The following is a 17615-nucleotide window of genomic DNA, read 5'->3' as shown; positions in this document are numbered from 1 at the left end:
TTGAAAGTATTACACATGTTGAAAGTACACAAGGTATGTATAGGCTATCTCGCACACTTCAGTACGTTTGTGAGAAAGATGATTTTGATGACATGTGAGATCATATATATGGTTCTTGTGTCTTTGAAGAATTAAAGACTGTATGAGCCTGCCTTTTTGTGCGTACGTGTATGGGTCAATGATTCATGACTGACCAATGCTTATACACTATAATGATAGCAACTTCCAATATTTGGAACAAAATTGGGTGATTTCCACATGTGAATATCCATATTATGGTTTTAATCTGCCTTCTAGCAAGAGGCTAAAGGAATTACCCGTTCAGTGCATGTACTTGTGTAAACTGAGAATGACTTGTTTTACTTTGCCAAGAAATGCTAACAGTTGTAATACTTCCTACGTGTTAAATAAAATCTTTTGCGCAAGTATTTGAGACAAAGGTTGAAAATTCATCAATTACTTTTGGAATGCGATGGAGGTCTGAGCTCTTCTAAGTTTAAAAAGCTAAAGCATTCAACGGTAGCCTGAAGGCAGGGTAAGAAAACTCTATGAGGATACAACACCCTCTACATCAAGTTTTGTATAATGGCATGCGAACATTTAATTCATCGTGCACTATATCATAACTGTTTTGAAAAACAATATAAAAAACAATCTTATGATAGAATTGAATGTTTTATGCAGAAGAGTAGGTCCTAGAATTTTGATTCCATGAAGGAGGAGTGGGCCGAGCTGCTGATGTCTACTTTGATATATCTTGTGCAAATACAAGGCATGGTTTTTAGTGCATGAGATGTCGAGCCATACTTTTGTTGTGTATAGACTATCGATGCCGGTTCTATGCATGGCTTAGGAACATCATACAAGGACACTAGCTTGGCCCAGGGTTATCTAGTATACAAAGATATGAAGATATCAGTTTGGTGCACTGTATCAAGTGTGTAGATATCGGTAAATACAAAGATGGGGAGCTGGTACTTGCTGATTGTAAGCATTATATTTTGTCCTATTGCGGCTGTATCGGTGTGCTCTCTTGTACAAACCTCAACCCATTTTGATAAAATAATCTTGTTTCGGTTTGATATACTTTTGCAGCGCAGTAAGAAACTGAACCTTCACACAATTTGAGCATGTGATGCATTGCCTATTACATGGAAACATCGCAGTTCCCCACACAAATAGTTTGCATCTGTATCATTCTCATCGCACACAACGATAATTTTATCGAAAAGGTGATATTATCCACTAAAATATATTTAATGCAAATTTCAGCAAAAGTCTAAATGAGGTCCTGACAAAAAATATTGTAATTGCACAAGCCTACTAAATCGTAATGTATATATGGAAATGAATGTATTAATTTTACATATATTTGTATGTTTTGTTTTGAAACATAAAATAAACAAGAATCAAAATGACAAAGGAATGCAATACACTGATGTATCAAGCCCAAAAAAAGACTTTTTAATGTATGACTAGGGGTGCACGTTAAACATGTAATTTTATTTAAAAGGTAATCCGCTTTCTTATAAAGAAAACAAATCTTGATCTCTCCGGCTATGAACATTTTACAGAATCACACTAGTTTAAATACCCATGACTTGATGTGCTGCTAAAGAATGGTAACGGGCACATTGCAAGTCGATTGCCTGTTTTCGTTTACTTTGGCTGAAGGTTAAAGACGCACTCATGGCATCTTATGAATATATACGAGTTCTGCAAAACAGAGTGCAGTAGTTTGGTCATTTTCATCATGAGAAAAGATAATATCGTTTTTATCTCACATTTATCACATGTATATTTTGTTTTAGACGTTTGACACATGAAAATAGCAAACAGACCATCATGTTAGTTTTATTTCTAACAAAATGGTTATTGTACCTGACATTTGAAATGCTTATTTGTGTGATCAGCTAGCATGCAAAGTCCACTTTAAATTGTGCGCAAAATAGTTCATAAATAAAAGAGTATAAAGACGAGAAAGTGAGAGAGAAGACTAGCATGTCCTTGAAAACCAGAGTCTTTGGAAACATCTGACCAAGAACTCATCGGCTCGATTCACACATTTCATGTTTTCTTATCTGCGAATCTAGGTCTATAAAAATTAATTAATATCTTTATTTTACATGATTCCCCTTTCCCCTTTTTGAAGACCTCTAAGGACATCATTTTTTGTTTCTAAGGTCTAGCAAAATACTGATATAGCTATCGAAATCAACAAAAAGCTCTCTAAACTGCAAATAATACTAAACAGAATGCTAACGTTTTAAAATATTCATTTATAAACTAATTCAAACCCAGAAAATACTACTCATTTTATCTAATCGCGAAGAGATTATTCAAGTCCCGCCCGAACAATTAGCTTTTTCGACCTTCTTATATGTTACTATGTCAAAATATTAATGTTGGAAGGTAAATTGGAATAGGATTTTACTTTAGGGTGTTGTCATCTCTCTCTCTCTCTCTTTAATTCGACGACAGAGGTCGTGGTTTCATTAGGAGCAGGATGTCATAATGGTGATAAGCATGACTCTAGTGAAAGATTTATCACCACGAATGCATACAGAAGGAAAGAATGGATTGTTAGGAGATTTACCGGCTCACTTTAGTACACTGGAGCGATTATAATCAACGAAGGAAAGACTATACTGGAAGAGGCTGTTCAGCCTTGTTTAGCACTCCAGAATGATTGCGTAAAAGAGGAAAAGAAACAATGGTAGAGGACAGTAAAGTTTGATTATAACACCAAACTGGCCTTATAAAGAAGAACGAAGAGAGGAATAGAGTGGAAGTGGTGTTCAAGCCTGCTTTTCATACAGGTCATTTCGCACAACATATAGTTAACAATACGAGTATGGGAGTCACCCTAATCGTTATCATCCTTATCAAGTGTTTGCCATTCACAAATATAGGAGATATCCCATTAGCAAACAAATAACGGCATGTTACTACCCATTTGGTTGGCAGCTATGATATCACGATTTGAGTAAAGTTGTGATTAAACACACACTTTATTAAATTGTTCATTTATTGATTTTGGAAAATGGTTGTCTTTAGCAGTTAAATTAAAATACGAAACTTTTATTCGTCTTTTTCACCAAATTATAACCATTATCAGTGTTTTCATAGCTGTGTATTTCCGCTCAAAGCTTATACATTCTATTGACTGGTCACGTGGCCGAGTGACGTAATTCTCCATTACGTCTATGTATATATTTGTATGCCTGGCTGTTGTTGACATTACAACAGAAGCATGGCGCGACAACAGATCGTTGCGTTGATCATCTTTTTTTGCCTTGCAGTGGCTAGGGGATACGTAGGAGTTGTCCCCACCGAGCCCTTTAATTATTCATCTCAAGTGGACACCAACGGAAGCTACTTTCTCTTCTGGAAAACGAACAACACACATATTACGTTTGAAGTTCATGTGAAAACACATGGATACGTTGGGTTCGGTTTATCCGATAATGGCAAGATGTACCCGGCAGACGTTGTGATCGGATGGGTGAAAGATGGGGTCACACATTTCAAGGTAATTTCTTTAATTCTTCATTGTGTAATATCGAATATTTTAATCTACTGACGCTAATACAGTGCTGTATACCTGTCTATTTTATTCTACTTCCGTAGCCGCAGTAGTCTAATTGCTGAGCGTCGAATTCCTGATTTAAGATACGCGTTCGATACCCGCGCATGAAAACCCAGAGCGGCCCTTCTCGGTGTTTTCTCGGCATAATATATACCAGTAATGTGCTGAAAGCGACGTCGAAAACAACACAAATCTTAACAACCATAATTGTTGCTCACTCTAGATGCTAACATTGTTATTGGTTCTAAAAAAATCAATTACAACAAATGCACTTATATTTATACAAACTAAAAAATTTTGAGCTTTTTAACACGAGGTGGCCAAAGTTTAAAGACCTCATAACCATACTTACCTGCAATAGGATTATTAATATGTTATAACATTTCAACTATTATGTATTGTTTGACAAATTTAAATACTTACATAGATAATAACTTTGTGTCAGTTTTTGATTGCTGCAAATACCTTATAAATAACTTAGTATCATACAATTTAGTCTTTGGATTTATAAAACACAAATTCTACACTTTTTGTACGTGAAACTTAAAACACAAAACAAAGCAAACTAAAGGTGTAAGTTGTTACTAAGTAAATATAAAGCACATCCGAGTAGATCATGCAGAATCATGGCTCCACAAAATCTCATTAACGTGCCAGTAATTTTCCTGTTCTAAATTCATATTTATGGCTTCTGAATATGGAAATAATAATTTGAATTGGGATAATTCTTAAGCATAAGATATGCTGCACAAGCAAACAATAACGATTCTTTAATATATGGAAGAGGAAACGGAAACCGTATGTTCAATTTTGATGATGTTTTAATTATAATTAATCTTCAAAAAAGAAACTGATAACCACGTTATCGTCTCTGAGTAATCTCAAGTTAAAATTAGGTAACAGTGTTTCAAAGAAGAAAGAATGTTTAATGCATAGATTGATAGAAAATAACGTCAACGGTAGATTTTTCTTTGCGATATAAATCTTAAAAATATGCTAACAAAAATATTGCAGTTGAACAGTTGACGCTTGTCTGATTTTTAACAACATTAATTCACACTCAATTTTGAATATTTTGATCATAATTCATAAGATGATGCAAAAATGTATATTTTACAATAACACTTCGGGTTTAAAAGATCCATACACTTAAAAGGGATCAAAATTCCTTTTTTTAAAAGGAACCTAATTGCACAAAAATATTCTTTTACTGGTAAATTAGGCAACTCCAACAGAAACTCATTGTTAGCATTATAGAAAATAAAAACGGAAAAATATATTTCGCTAATTTACTCATTCAGTTATCAAACTTTTATTATGCTTTCATGATTTTTGAATCACATAAATTACAAAGAAAATGTTTGCTTCATTTGTTCATGGTGGTGTTTTACATCTATGAATATGTGTATCTTTTTGCGATCATCGCTGTAGTTAATCTCTCTTAATTATGTTTTCAATACAGCAAATATACTATCAATAAATGTACTGGATATGTTGAATTTGTATTTGACAGCTCAAAAGCATATTTCCCTTTGAAATATTAATTAGTAAAATATTTCACAATGTGAAGCATTATTCAATATACAGTATTAATTCTCATTATAAAATTGAAGTTTCTCAACAGGACTATCACACAACTGCGCATGCGCCTCCAGTGGTTGACAACCACCAAGATTGGTTCCTTCTTCATGGAGAGGAGAACAGTTTTGGAACTGTGCTAAAGTTTGTCAGAAAATTGGACACCTGCGACAAAACGGAAGACAAGAAAATTGAGGTATCCCTCTCGTTGTTCTTTCTTTTTACAGTTCAAAATGTTATGTGAATTTTCTCTGACTTTGTATACACCCCAGAATGGTAACGTATGATCAATAAACATGACGAAATTTATCATATATTTTGAAACGTTACATTAATAATTTAATGAAAGAAAAATAGTTTCGTTTCAGTTACAAATGAGGTACACGGAGAATCGTTCTATTAAATGTTAAAGTGATTAGATTTGTTTTGTATCTTTCATTTGTTGATGAAATTCTAGGATGGTACAGTACGAGTGATTTACTCGTATCACACGAGTGACCCTGACTCTGACGACAGCCTTATGTATCATGGTGCGGATCACAGGGGAACAAAAAGTTTGCTGTTGCTGAGCGTGTCGTCTGCTGCTTTAGTGACATCTTCCTCCGAACACCAAAATGTCCAACTCTACGCCTTTGTGCATGAAAATGTACGTTTATTATCTGCTAGTATCCTTGCACAATGTTTAAAATGTTCATCTAATGTCAATATGTAAAGTTATCAGCGTTGTCTGTGTGGGAGCATATCTTTTAAAATAAGAATGACGCTTTAATAACGATTTAAATTTGATTTGCTTCGTTATTTTTTTCGTACGTCAGCAAATGTAATTAATTTGTGTGTAGAAGACTTGCGAAATAATCAGTCAACTTTGTTACATTCAAACTACATAAACTATGGCGCATTAAGAAATAAATAAAACCATAAAATGCCATGGTGAATCTGTGATTGTTCTGTGATTGTGAAACAGACAAATTAGTTGCACCAACTAAAGAAAGTTTGTGTGTGATGAACATTGTATGCACCATTTATATTTTCAAGTATATTTCTGGTATCGGGGTGATTCTTCTATCAATAATTAGGAATTTAAGTTTGCATTACAATTTAAATTTGTATTAATTAGCTTTGGTATTCTTTCAGTTCAATATTTGATACATGACTCAATCGTTTAATAGAATTGTTTTTCTATAATTTTAACAACACTTTTTTGAATATTCTAAAACACCACGGTGCTTGTCTTTTACGTCAAAGTGACACAATTTGCGCGCGATCTTTACTTCTGGTAATTTTTGATGATCCATTTCAATCGGTTGAGATTGTATGCGTTTGTGGCAATGATTTCTAGATCTCTTAATAATATTTAACTCAGGCCATTGTAAGATTCTATACGTGGTTAGGAACAAAAAATAAATACATTTACACACATAGAGAGAAACTAAACAACCTCACCTTGAATCATCAACTAAAATCTTGGTTAGAGTCTGTGTGCTGCCAGTCCGTGCAAGGGCCAATAATCCACCATTCACAAAATAAGTCCAAGTTTTGGTAATAGGCAATATATTTGTAAAAAGTAGGGAGGTCCTTAATTATTTTCTTCCTCCGCTTTTTAGTTCATCATTCCATCAGCAGCGACCACATATTATTGCCGAGTTTTCCGAATGCCGAATATTGGCGGGAAGCATCACATGATCAAGGTAATCACGCTCAATAGACTCTTTTCATTTCCAATTAAAGGTGTACTTTGTGAATAATGTATATGTTGTGTTTTGCGGTTAATCATGAATATCATTAAAGTTTTTTTATTATTTATAAAAAGTAATAGCTGAAATTTCAGCAAAAGACTAAGAATATACGTTGAAAAGGATAATCTGATTTTCTGGTTCTTACATGCTTCCACACTGTCATAAACTAAGTTTGCTTTCAGAATATTGAGGCAGTTGTAAATCATTAATTTTCTTGTCAGTACGCATTGGCATAAGGCCAAGCGAGGAGCATGCTATATGGCCCGTCGTGCGTCTTTGTGTTATCTTATACGTTATCTCAAAATCCACCATGCCACTTGTAACCCAGTTGTGCAGAATAGATAACAGCACGACTGGTGTTAATATTATTTTTCATTTAAAATTGATGTCATTATACCAATATATATCGCTGTCGTAAAAAATAATCGTTTAAACTTTAGATGCCATCTTCTCTGCAGAGTACAACTTGAAATAACAAAATAAATTAATAGATATCGTTCAGGCACTGAAGCATTTCGTGTTCTATAAATGATTGCTACCCATCTTCATATATAGTGATAGTTACTAAAATTAGACAAGAAACCATGTTCATTAATTGCTGTGTTTAGCTTCTGTTCAAAGGCCACAAAACCTACTGGACGCAAACTTGACACAAAACATACTGGCATCAGTATTTTATATAAAATATTGTATATACGATGTCACCAAATAAACCAGCCGTAATTAAAAACAAACAACCGTCTAAGCAACGTCTTCTCCAAAATTGTTGTGCAGAATTCGTTCGATATTATACAACACTAATCAACTCTGGCGTTATGACCTTCACAATTTGTTCAAATTCAAATGAAAAACGATACATTATCATCTATAGCACCCGTTACTAAAAATAGAATGTTTAAATCCACTCTTTCTACCAAACTGTTGAATTTCCATATGGAAATCATAATGACATAAAGATCTTTCAAATGACGGTGAGTATCATTACTGAAAATAACAATTGCAAACTTTTAAAGAACTTTTCCTAAAAGGAAAAATGAACACTCAATATATTTTGAGTAAATTTGACAACAAGTGTTTGGCATAGAGAGTTTTAATTTTTCTTTACAATTGGTGTGGATCCGTTCTCACAATGGCTGCTATGAAGGAGAAAAAAGAAGAAAAAATGCATGTATTAGACAGGTGCAAGCGAAAAGTCAGAAATTGTAGGCCTTTTGTTGGGAGAATAGAGTTTGCATGACAGCTCACTGGAAAAATAAACATTTGATATTTTACGGCAAATTTAGGGGGAAATGATAATAAACTTTTTAAATAGTTTTTTCAAGAAGCTATTGTTATAAACGACATCTTCATTTTATTACGGATTTCGCTGAAGAAAAGATTTACAGGTCGTTGTTCAACCAGGTAGCAAAAAAAAAAAAAAAACGGATGGGACATATATAGTGTACAATGAATGACGGCAATTTCAGGGTACATGATAATGTCGGCTTGCACCTAACTGCCAGCGAACATTTTTTTTATATCAGACAGATTCGTTTGAATTTACTGGTTCAACAGCTAGTGAAATTCTCTCTAAATACACGGAATTCTTCTACAGCGAACATCATTTTATTAACGATTTCTCAAACCAGTAAGTTTTCATACTGATCCATTTAAGCCTATGCTATGTAATCATAAGGCAGTCAATATGATAGTCTTCCAGTTTGTCCTTTGAGCGTCAATTTCTATTTATTATTATTATTATTGTTATTATTATTATTATTATTATTATTATTATTATATTCACTATCATAGCCACATGCACCATTGAGCAATTGATAATCTTAGTATGTAACGTATCTGGAGATACTGAAGTTACTGTGTAATACATGGGTCAAATGTGTGTCAGATTGTGGGACATGAGATGATATTCCGTAGAATTTAGGATGGAAAGGAATGCATCTTACTATTCTATTTTTCTTAGTTTTGACATGATCGTGCAATAATACATTCGTCAGCAACGTAAATTTATCTCCAAGTGTCAAAGTTAAAACATCTTTTCCATATTTAACCATTATTTTCTGAAATCACACAATGTTTTCACTTTAATTTTTACATTAGGTGGAGCCCATAATCACCGCAGGCAACGAGTTGCATGTGCACCATATTGTGGTGTATCGATGCAGAGGAATAGACCCCAAGTTTGACAAGGTCCATTACAATTGCTACCATGGAATCCCCAGGGGACTACGTCCATGTTATGATATGATAATCACCTGGGCCATTGGAGGAACCGTAAATCTGTTCTTCCTTGTCTTTTTTTTCTTCTTGTCATCAAAGAATTAGAAAGTTATCACAATTAACATTACCATTGCTATTCATTGTTTTCTGCTGACGACGCTTTGGATTTTTTTATTCACCGGCAAATTTTAAAAGCAATTAATTATTTCAAAAGTGAAATCCATTACATTTCCTAAATGCATTGGTATACATACTACTACTCAGATCATTTCAGTTTCTCTTTTCATATTTATTTATATATTTATTTCTTTGTATCCCTATTCTTGCCTAATTATCTGTCTCTCCCTCTGTTAGCTCAATACATTATGCGTTTGCTCTTGTTTGTTTTGTTTATTGTGCATCCATGTGATTACATTCCTTTTATTGCCAGACATTCTACTACCCAGATCACGTCGGTTTCTCCGTTGGAGCCCCAGACGATCCCGATGTCTACATATTGGAGACACATTATGACAATCCAACCCTGAAATCTGGTAACTTGTTTTCGTAATAAAAATAATTAACTTTTATTGGTTTCCAATAACATTTGGTTGTAATATTTTATGTAATCTACTTGAAAGAATAAGAATACTATGAATTAAAACTTAAGTAATAAATAGTATTTATTGATCCATGAGGTATATAAAATTATTTGTACAAGTTCATGACCTTTGTCATCTTTCGTTAGTAATTTTCATATATTTTGTATCGATTAGGCGTGATTGACAACTCCGGATTAAGGATAACTCTAACCAAGAACTTTCGTCCCTACGAGGCTGACCTGATAGAATTAGGCCATCAGTTCGACTGGAAGCATATTATTCCGCCATTTGAAAAAGCCTATGTTAGCCAAGCGTTTTGCCCATCTCAGTGCATAGATCACGTGAGTCTGAAATGTGAACTTCAGTGAATAATAACAGTACGGAATTGGAACAGATTATGTATGTATGTATGTGTGTATGTGTGTGTGTGTGCGTGTGTGTGTGTGTGTATGTATGTATGTATGTATGTATGCATGTATGTATGGTGATATTCTTTGAAGACATTAGAAATCAGCACTCAGTAAAGAGTCAACTATAACACAATCATTGCTCAAGTCGTGTATATCAATCAGGATAGTTTCTACTCATCAGGATTACAGCCACTAAAATGTGACACCTAGCCAGGTTGTAGTTGTTCGCCTGTTTGCTTCCTAATCTGTGATGTGATGTGATGTGATTTGGATTTTTAACGTAGCTTTAACAATTTTTCAGTCATATTGCTACAATGTCTGCAATGTGGCAGTTTATAGTGATGTCTAGCACTGGGGCATCACGCCGCAGACATGTAGCATGATATCCCACCCAGTCACATTATCCTGACACCGGGCCGACCAGTCCTAACACTAACCTCTTAATGCTGAGCGCCAAGCGAGGCAGCTGTTAGTACCATTTATTTGTAAGTCTTTGGTATGACTCGGCCGGGGATCGAACCCACGACCTACCGCATCCGAGGCGGACGTTCTAACCACTAGGCCACGGGAGCGGTCTTCCTAATCTGTATAACCGATCTACCTCTATGACTTGAATACTCTAATTTATATATATTCGCTGATGACACTACTATGAACCTTCGCTGCCGATTACCATCTTTAGACTCTTGTTTAATCTGTCTGTAAGTGGTTTATGCAAAATAGAAACGACATAATATATCGACAACTGTCGACACTTCATGAGCTCCATGTTGTTCGTAAGAACTCTAAAGTTGGCTTTGAATACCATGCAATTTGTTATGTACCAAATCTTAAGTGTGCACATTTGTATTTTACTCAGTAAACGCACTGCACATATGACAATTCCTTCAAACTATCTTCTTTAAAACATGTTATATTGTAATTGCTATATTTTACATATCATAGATTATGGGAACGTCTTTTGGAGCAACTGCAGTGCTACTCAAACTGATAAGATTACTAAGTTGCAAAAAAAAAAAAACAAAGAGCTGGAAGAATCATTCTAAAGTTTAAACTGATGTATATACATATGTAGTCTGTATACATTGTTATGAGAGACAATTTTTTAATCTTATTCTCTTCAAGATAGATCTTATTATTCTTATTATTTTTCGAGAAAATTCAGGCTACATATATTTCCTACTTTTAAATTAAACATCAATCCATTATGAAGGTAACCAAATATACCTAACACCGCATATTGCCTAATGTTTTGATATGTACAAATATTAGCCCTGTACATGTTACTAGCGCGCCATATTATGTATTCTATATCGGCTTTTTTGTTGCTTGTTTATATAGGTTTTACGTTACATATTGAATTTTCACCGAGAGCACGAAAAAAGACTTTAAACGTTTCTTCCTCATAATAGTGAATTCTATAAAAACAAACAATTCCATGGATTTTGAGGGACAATATTTTTGCTCATCACATGCATCATGTTGTTCTCGCTTGGTAATGATTCTTTAATAATGCTGGAAACAGAAGATCGGATAATGTAAATGTGCGTATACGCTTCATAATAGAATCAGACGTGTAAACTGACCACTTTTGTAGCACTCCTACAGCTTCTGCCTCATTTTCTTCTGCAAATGTAGATGTCTTTTTTGAAATTGTTACAAACTGGACGGATAAATTACAGAAAATGCACTTTATAAATACCTGATTTGTTTTCCTATTTCTACCGGTTTTATTTTAGCCGCGCAAATTGATTCTTAAACGCGGCAAAATAAGGATTTTATCACACAATGTGATATTCTTAGTTCGTCCAGGTGTCAAGGACACATACATGTATGCTTTATTATGTGTGTAAATATTAACATTTAGTGTTTTTATATGACAAGTCCCGTAAACTTTTAGACCAAATACAGGTACATATTAAACTAGCACAACCAACCTGTACATATTAAACCTGCACAACTTATCTGTACATAATAAAATGCACAGGCAAATTAAACCAGCACAACCTAACTATACGTTTTAAACAAGAACAATCTTATACAAATTAAAATCAACATCATCTACCACTACAAGGATAATTTATTGTTTATTTCAGAGTCTTGGAAACATGACGGAAATCAAGGTATTCGGAATTTTCCAGCACTCACATCTGCTCGGCAGAGCTATCAAAACGAGGCACTTCCGGAACGGCAGAGAGTTGGCTCCCGTGGCAATTGATCCTAACTACGATTTTGATTTCCAAGAGACACGTATTCTTAGAGAAGAAATTCCAGTTAGACATGTAAGTGCATTTCTTTCTCTTGGATATGTATTCTTTTAAGGGAAATCGGTTTTAAGGATTACTTGTTTTTTTTTACCAGAGTTGTGGAAATGGTCCAAATAGTTTATGGGCTCTTGCGTTTCCATTTATCAATGTTTCTGTTGCAATCATAAAAATACTACGAGGGTAGTAAAGAATGTGTACGTTTTTTTTTTCTCCAAGAATAAAAAGAAAACTAACTCTCGATAACTGTCGACTTTGTATTATAGTTGATATATCCTATATTCACATTCCTTTTCAAACCAGGTTTACAAACAAATCCAGATTTTGCTTTTCAGGGAGACAGTTTTGTGGTTGAATGTACCTATGATTCAACCGGAAGAACTGCACCGACTCTGGTAAGTATTACTCATATTTAACGTTCCTTATAATAATAACCTCTTAATATTTTCAACTAATTTCCCTGGGTTCAATCTAATTAAAATCAGATTATCGCTGCCTTACATGAAGACCTGACGACGACCGCTTAAGGGTCATGTTCTGGTGATCTTTGAATTAGCCAATAGAAATACAGCTTTCAAAAATCTGAAGGTGAATCAAATCGTTCGGTACGCATTCACGCTCTTCAGCCACACTGATCAGTCTCCAAAAGAGAAGATATTATACTTCATCTGATTGGTTGATAAAATTAGCGATTATGGGAATAACATATGTTACGAGGGATCATAGGTTACTAGAACATGACCCCTAAGCAGTCGCTCTCAGATCTTCATGTTTAACAGTGAAGATCCGATTTTAATAAGATTGTCCCTTTGTTATAATTTTAATTTTAAGCTCATTTACTACATGATCTGTTTAGACCAAACCGTTACAATGACTGTTTTAGGGTCAATACCAGTCAAAATAGTTAAATGTGACATGTTTTCAAGAAGTAACGATTTAATATTGTTTGGTCGTAAATTGTATATCCGATATATTGTGTCGAAGGAGAATCATATCAAGGACAATTTATTATAGGTATGGAAACTCCGCAAAAGTTCATTGCTGACTATGACTGTGAAAATTCCCAAAGAAAAAAATAAACAATTGGACTATATTAAATCAAAATTGGAACGCAATGTCAATGTTAATGTCAATAAGGGTAAAGTTGGAGAACACTAGAAACGAAATGAAGAGATATGGATTGAATATTCCTGAATTAAGCGAAAAGTGAGATGGAAAGAGTACGATAACCATTACCAAGATGGACTCAGGGTAATTCATGCTGGTGGCTGAAAGAGCAAACCAAGTGTAGCCGTGATTCTATATTCAAAAACAAGTAAAAGGTTAAATAAAGTAGTGAATATATGTGATAGATTACTGATGATTAAAGTAGAAGCAAAATCCGGAAACATAGCGATTGAGCCTGTATATATACCACCAACCGCAAGTGAAGACGAAGTGATAAAGTATATGTACGTGAAAATAGAAGAAAAGGGATATAGTTATACAACAAACTTAACAACCAGCTGAGTTGAACAACAGACAATGCAAGAGAAAACTGGTGGGGGACCAGTAAAAGAACTTCGGCGCACTTGAAAGGTTGTGAAGGATGTATTTAATATATGCCAATGTCAGTGAAATTAAAGAAAGAAAGAAGGCGGACAACAAAAGCAGGTCTATTAATGGGTAAGGATGGCACATAACAACAAAAAGAGGATAGAGTCAGAATATGAAGGAACAAAATAGTTGTATGCCACAGGCGGACGTCAGTGTATACAGGACATAAACCGTGGACAAAACACAGCATTGGAGATGATGAGAGAAGACCTAAAGTACTTGAATCGGAAGTGACAGACGCAATAGAAAATAAAGCATAAGAAATCATTAGTTCATGGCAGAGTTTCTCGAACATCTTGGAGAAGAGTTCGAAAAAAACTTAAAATACTATATAAGGACATGTATAAAAACGGAGAGTGGCCGGAAGATCAATAATAGTCACCTTTCCAAAGAAACCAAATACAGCATAATGCGCAGACGGCAAAACAATTAGCCTAATATGGCGTGCCTAAAACATGTTAAAAGTGAAAACAAGGCATTTGGAATCAAGGAAAAACCACTTTGCTCGTAAGACTCAGTTTGGAAAGATGGTATTCGAGGAGCTATGACTGTAATTAGAACGCTACATGAGTGTACTCTAGTCCACAGCAAGTTTTCATTTATTTTCTGGACTTTGAAAGACTTTTTGAGCAAACTGGGCTAAACAGTTGGAGATTTTGAAGATGAAAGGAACTGAATAAAGAGACAGGAGACTCATAACCAATCTCTACATGCAGCATGAGACAGTAATACTAGTAGGAGAGGTCAATTCAGAAGAAGCAGTAAAGGATGTAAGAATTGTAAGACAACTGGGGAAGGTTGTGAGATTTGCAGACGACCGTAGTATGGTGGCCCAGTCGGAAGATGATTACAAAAACAAATGGACTCCTTAAGCAAAACCTGTTAGCTGTATGAAGACCAGTGTGGATAAGCCCAAAGCCATGACAGTATGTAAAGAAGAAAATATGCATCTCAATATCACAATTGATGGTGAACAAGTTAAATAAATAAGAAAGATAGAAGGTGTGAATAAAAGGTGAAAAAAGAATTGGCATAATGACAGATCAGTTTACCAAGATGAAAGAACTACTAACGCAGACACAGATCTGAAAAGAAGATTGTTAGCACCCTGGTATGGGGCGTAGCATGGTTTGGATCAGAAACTTTGACTATTAGGACGAAGAAGGTTAGAATCTCCTGAGATGTAGATTTAGAATCGCATGGAGAAAGTCACCTGGATTGATAGGAACATAAGTACAGAGGTACTAAGTTTAGATGATGACATGAGAAGATTGTTGCAAGTAATTTCGGAGAGAAAGGAAAGATGAATAGGAAATATCTTGAGAGTTAAAAACCTATAAAGAGAAGAAATAGAAGAGAGAGTTGATGGAAAACGACCAAGAAGGAAACCAAGAATTAGACATGAATGGAAAAGATGGATACCTCAAACCTGTCGTATTACAAAAAATTAATCAGCGAATGAATATTTATTGTGCAAAGGAATTTTTTCAGTTTATTATCAAACCGCGGACTATAGTTGTGTCGTCATACTTATGAAGAATAAACATAAATTATCTGGATATAGAAAGAGAGAGTCATTTTATTCTGAGTGATGAAATATATTTTTGTAATTTTTGGAAAAACTGTTCGTCTCATTTTTGTAATTTTAATAGTATTATTTCTCGAGTACAGCAGCGTAACACTAGGCTTACGTGACCTTTAAGATAATATAAATAACATCTGAGGTTAAAAAATTATATGTAAAGAATAATATTTTATAAAGTTGCTTTGGAGGAAGTATGCTCTTTCAGTACTGTAAGGTCAAGACCTGATAAAATAAAGGTTTAGTACATGCAACAATATGAAATGTTCTTTTTCATGCATCTGTTTAGGGTGGGCTATCGACTCGAGATGAAATGTGCATAAGTAATCTCTTCTACTACCCCAAAATACCACTCAAGAGATGCATAAGCACACCAACGTTTGACAGCATCTCTCCTTCTCAGAATAAGATGTCCACTTTACAGGCCTACAATTGGACTTCCCCTCACGACAGGGAGAGCTTCAAACAGAAGCTTCGTGAGTCTAGTATACGTCATATTTGTCAAGGGAGCAATATGATCCCACAGGTATTTATTGTTACTTTGCCTATTCTCATCCTTTTTATGAAACAAACGACTGTACTGTTAAAACAAATATTGTCTGTCACTCTGCAGATGAAACAAAACCCACCCATGATGTCTGACGTTGTTGTTCAGTTGCATGTTTATTTTGTATATATCTGGTCACTCTTGCGACTTTTGTTTGTTAAAATTTTGATTTTATATACATCTGTTCATATGCATGTTATCTATAACATTGTAAAATAAACACCAATTTATACTGGCGTGTACTTTATTTAATTATTATTCTGTTCAAAGTGCACGGTCAAGAATTGAATACGGTTGATCTACAAGTAAAGTTATTTCTGTATAATATTTAATGGATTTTAATGATGTCCAGTGCATAAAGACACCATGTTATGGTATGCATATATGTCAAGTGAGTTGTTTCACCTCTGCTTGTTGTTTGGGTGTGTCGGTGGTATTGGTTATGTTAAATAACTGATTCATGTTTAGAATTAAGACGATCCAAGGTGCCCAGTACATTTTAATGGTAATTTAGGACGAACCATATATGTACGATCACAAAACATATGACTGTTTGCTGATTAGTGGAATTCATGAACCATCTCTTAGTTTATGCGAACGTTTTTGTGCACACAACGTATCTGGTGCATATTGAAATTTCAATGCGTTATGGAAGGGAGTGGGTTGGGGCACATGAGTACGTACTTACATCCAATTTAGATTTTATTAACATTCTGAGCTATAATCTTTTATGAAATTAATTTTGAAACGTTCCAAGAAGCGTCGAAATGTTAATTTTTCTTTCTACCTTTTCAGACACTGATATACACCTTTCACGAAAATGCAACGGAATATGTCCCACCAGCGTCATCAACATGTCCCTAATGGAATGCAGGAAAAATGATAATAATCGAAATCATAAACTCAAGTTGTCAGAGATGATGGTAAATGAATGAATTAAACCTAAAGACAGTCATCGATTTATTATATTTAGTTTACTGTAATCACATACTCTGGTAGTTGTTTATCAGCGTATATTGGCAGCTGAATAGTGAAATCTTTTCGGATAGTTAATAATAAATGGAAATGCATCATCTGAAATATGTTGCACTGAATAATTCAGTCTTTTGAGAGACGGGTGGTTTTATGAAAAGGTAATAACTTTCAATAACTAAGAGAATGTCACACACAACAAAAATATATCGTCCCTTATTCATTAAGCAGACTAGTGCTATTATTGTTAATCCCAAGTTTAGCAGTGCAAACACCGATTTTTCATTTAATCGCATGTATCTATTATTATGCCCGTGCCTTTAATAAATGTTCGACGAGGGGATTAATTATTTACGTCAACATAATATATTGTAAACAGATGAAGACATCTAATTCTTTCTTATGATGCTATACCCAGATTCTAGTCAATGTATAATCACAGTTATCTCTTGCAAATTCTACAAGCTGGCTAAACCATGGTGCATTACTTGCAGCTTCTTTCAAAAATGTCGACCCGGAGGAAATGAACTGCCGAGGTCATCA

The 17615-nt window shown here is 34.5% G+C and overlaps 1 protein-coding gene across 1 annotated transcript; it reads left to right on the top strand.

Moving 5' to 3' along the window:
- The first annotated feature begins 3226 nt into the window (after positions 1-3226).
- On the top strand, positions 3227-17055 carry LOC149778495 (DBH-like monooxygenase protein 1). Its single transcript, XM_089939380.1, has 11 exons — positions 3227-3532; positions 5214-5363; positions 5625-5813; positions 6772-6855; positions 9001-9174; positions 9551-9653; positions 9876-10042; positions 12208-12393; positions 12711-12770; positions 15843-16079; positions 16896-17055. The coding sequence occupies exons 1-11, from the start codon at positions 3254-3256 to the stop codon at positions 16962-16964; spliced, it is 1698 nt and encodes a 565-aa protein (XP_089795506.1). The 5' UTR covers positions 3227-3253; the 3' UTR covers positions 16965-17055.
- The last annotated feature ends 560 nt before the right edge of the window (positions 17056-17615 follow it).

Source organism: Sinohyriopsis cumingii, chromosome 17 (assembly GCF_028554795.1).
Source record: "Sinohyriopsis cumingii isolate HCF-2022 chromosome 17, ASM2855479v2, whole genome shotgun sequence".
NCBI lineage: Eukaryota > Metazoa > Mollusca > Bivalvia > Unionida > Unionidae > Sinohyriopsis > Sinohyriopsis cumingii.
Note: the sequence above shows the minus strand (reverse complement) of the source record. Positions and strands in the feature narration are given on the sequence as shown.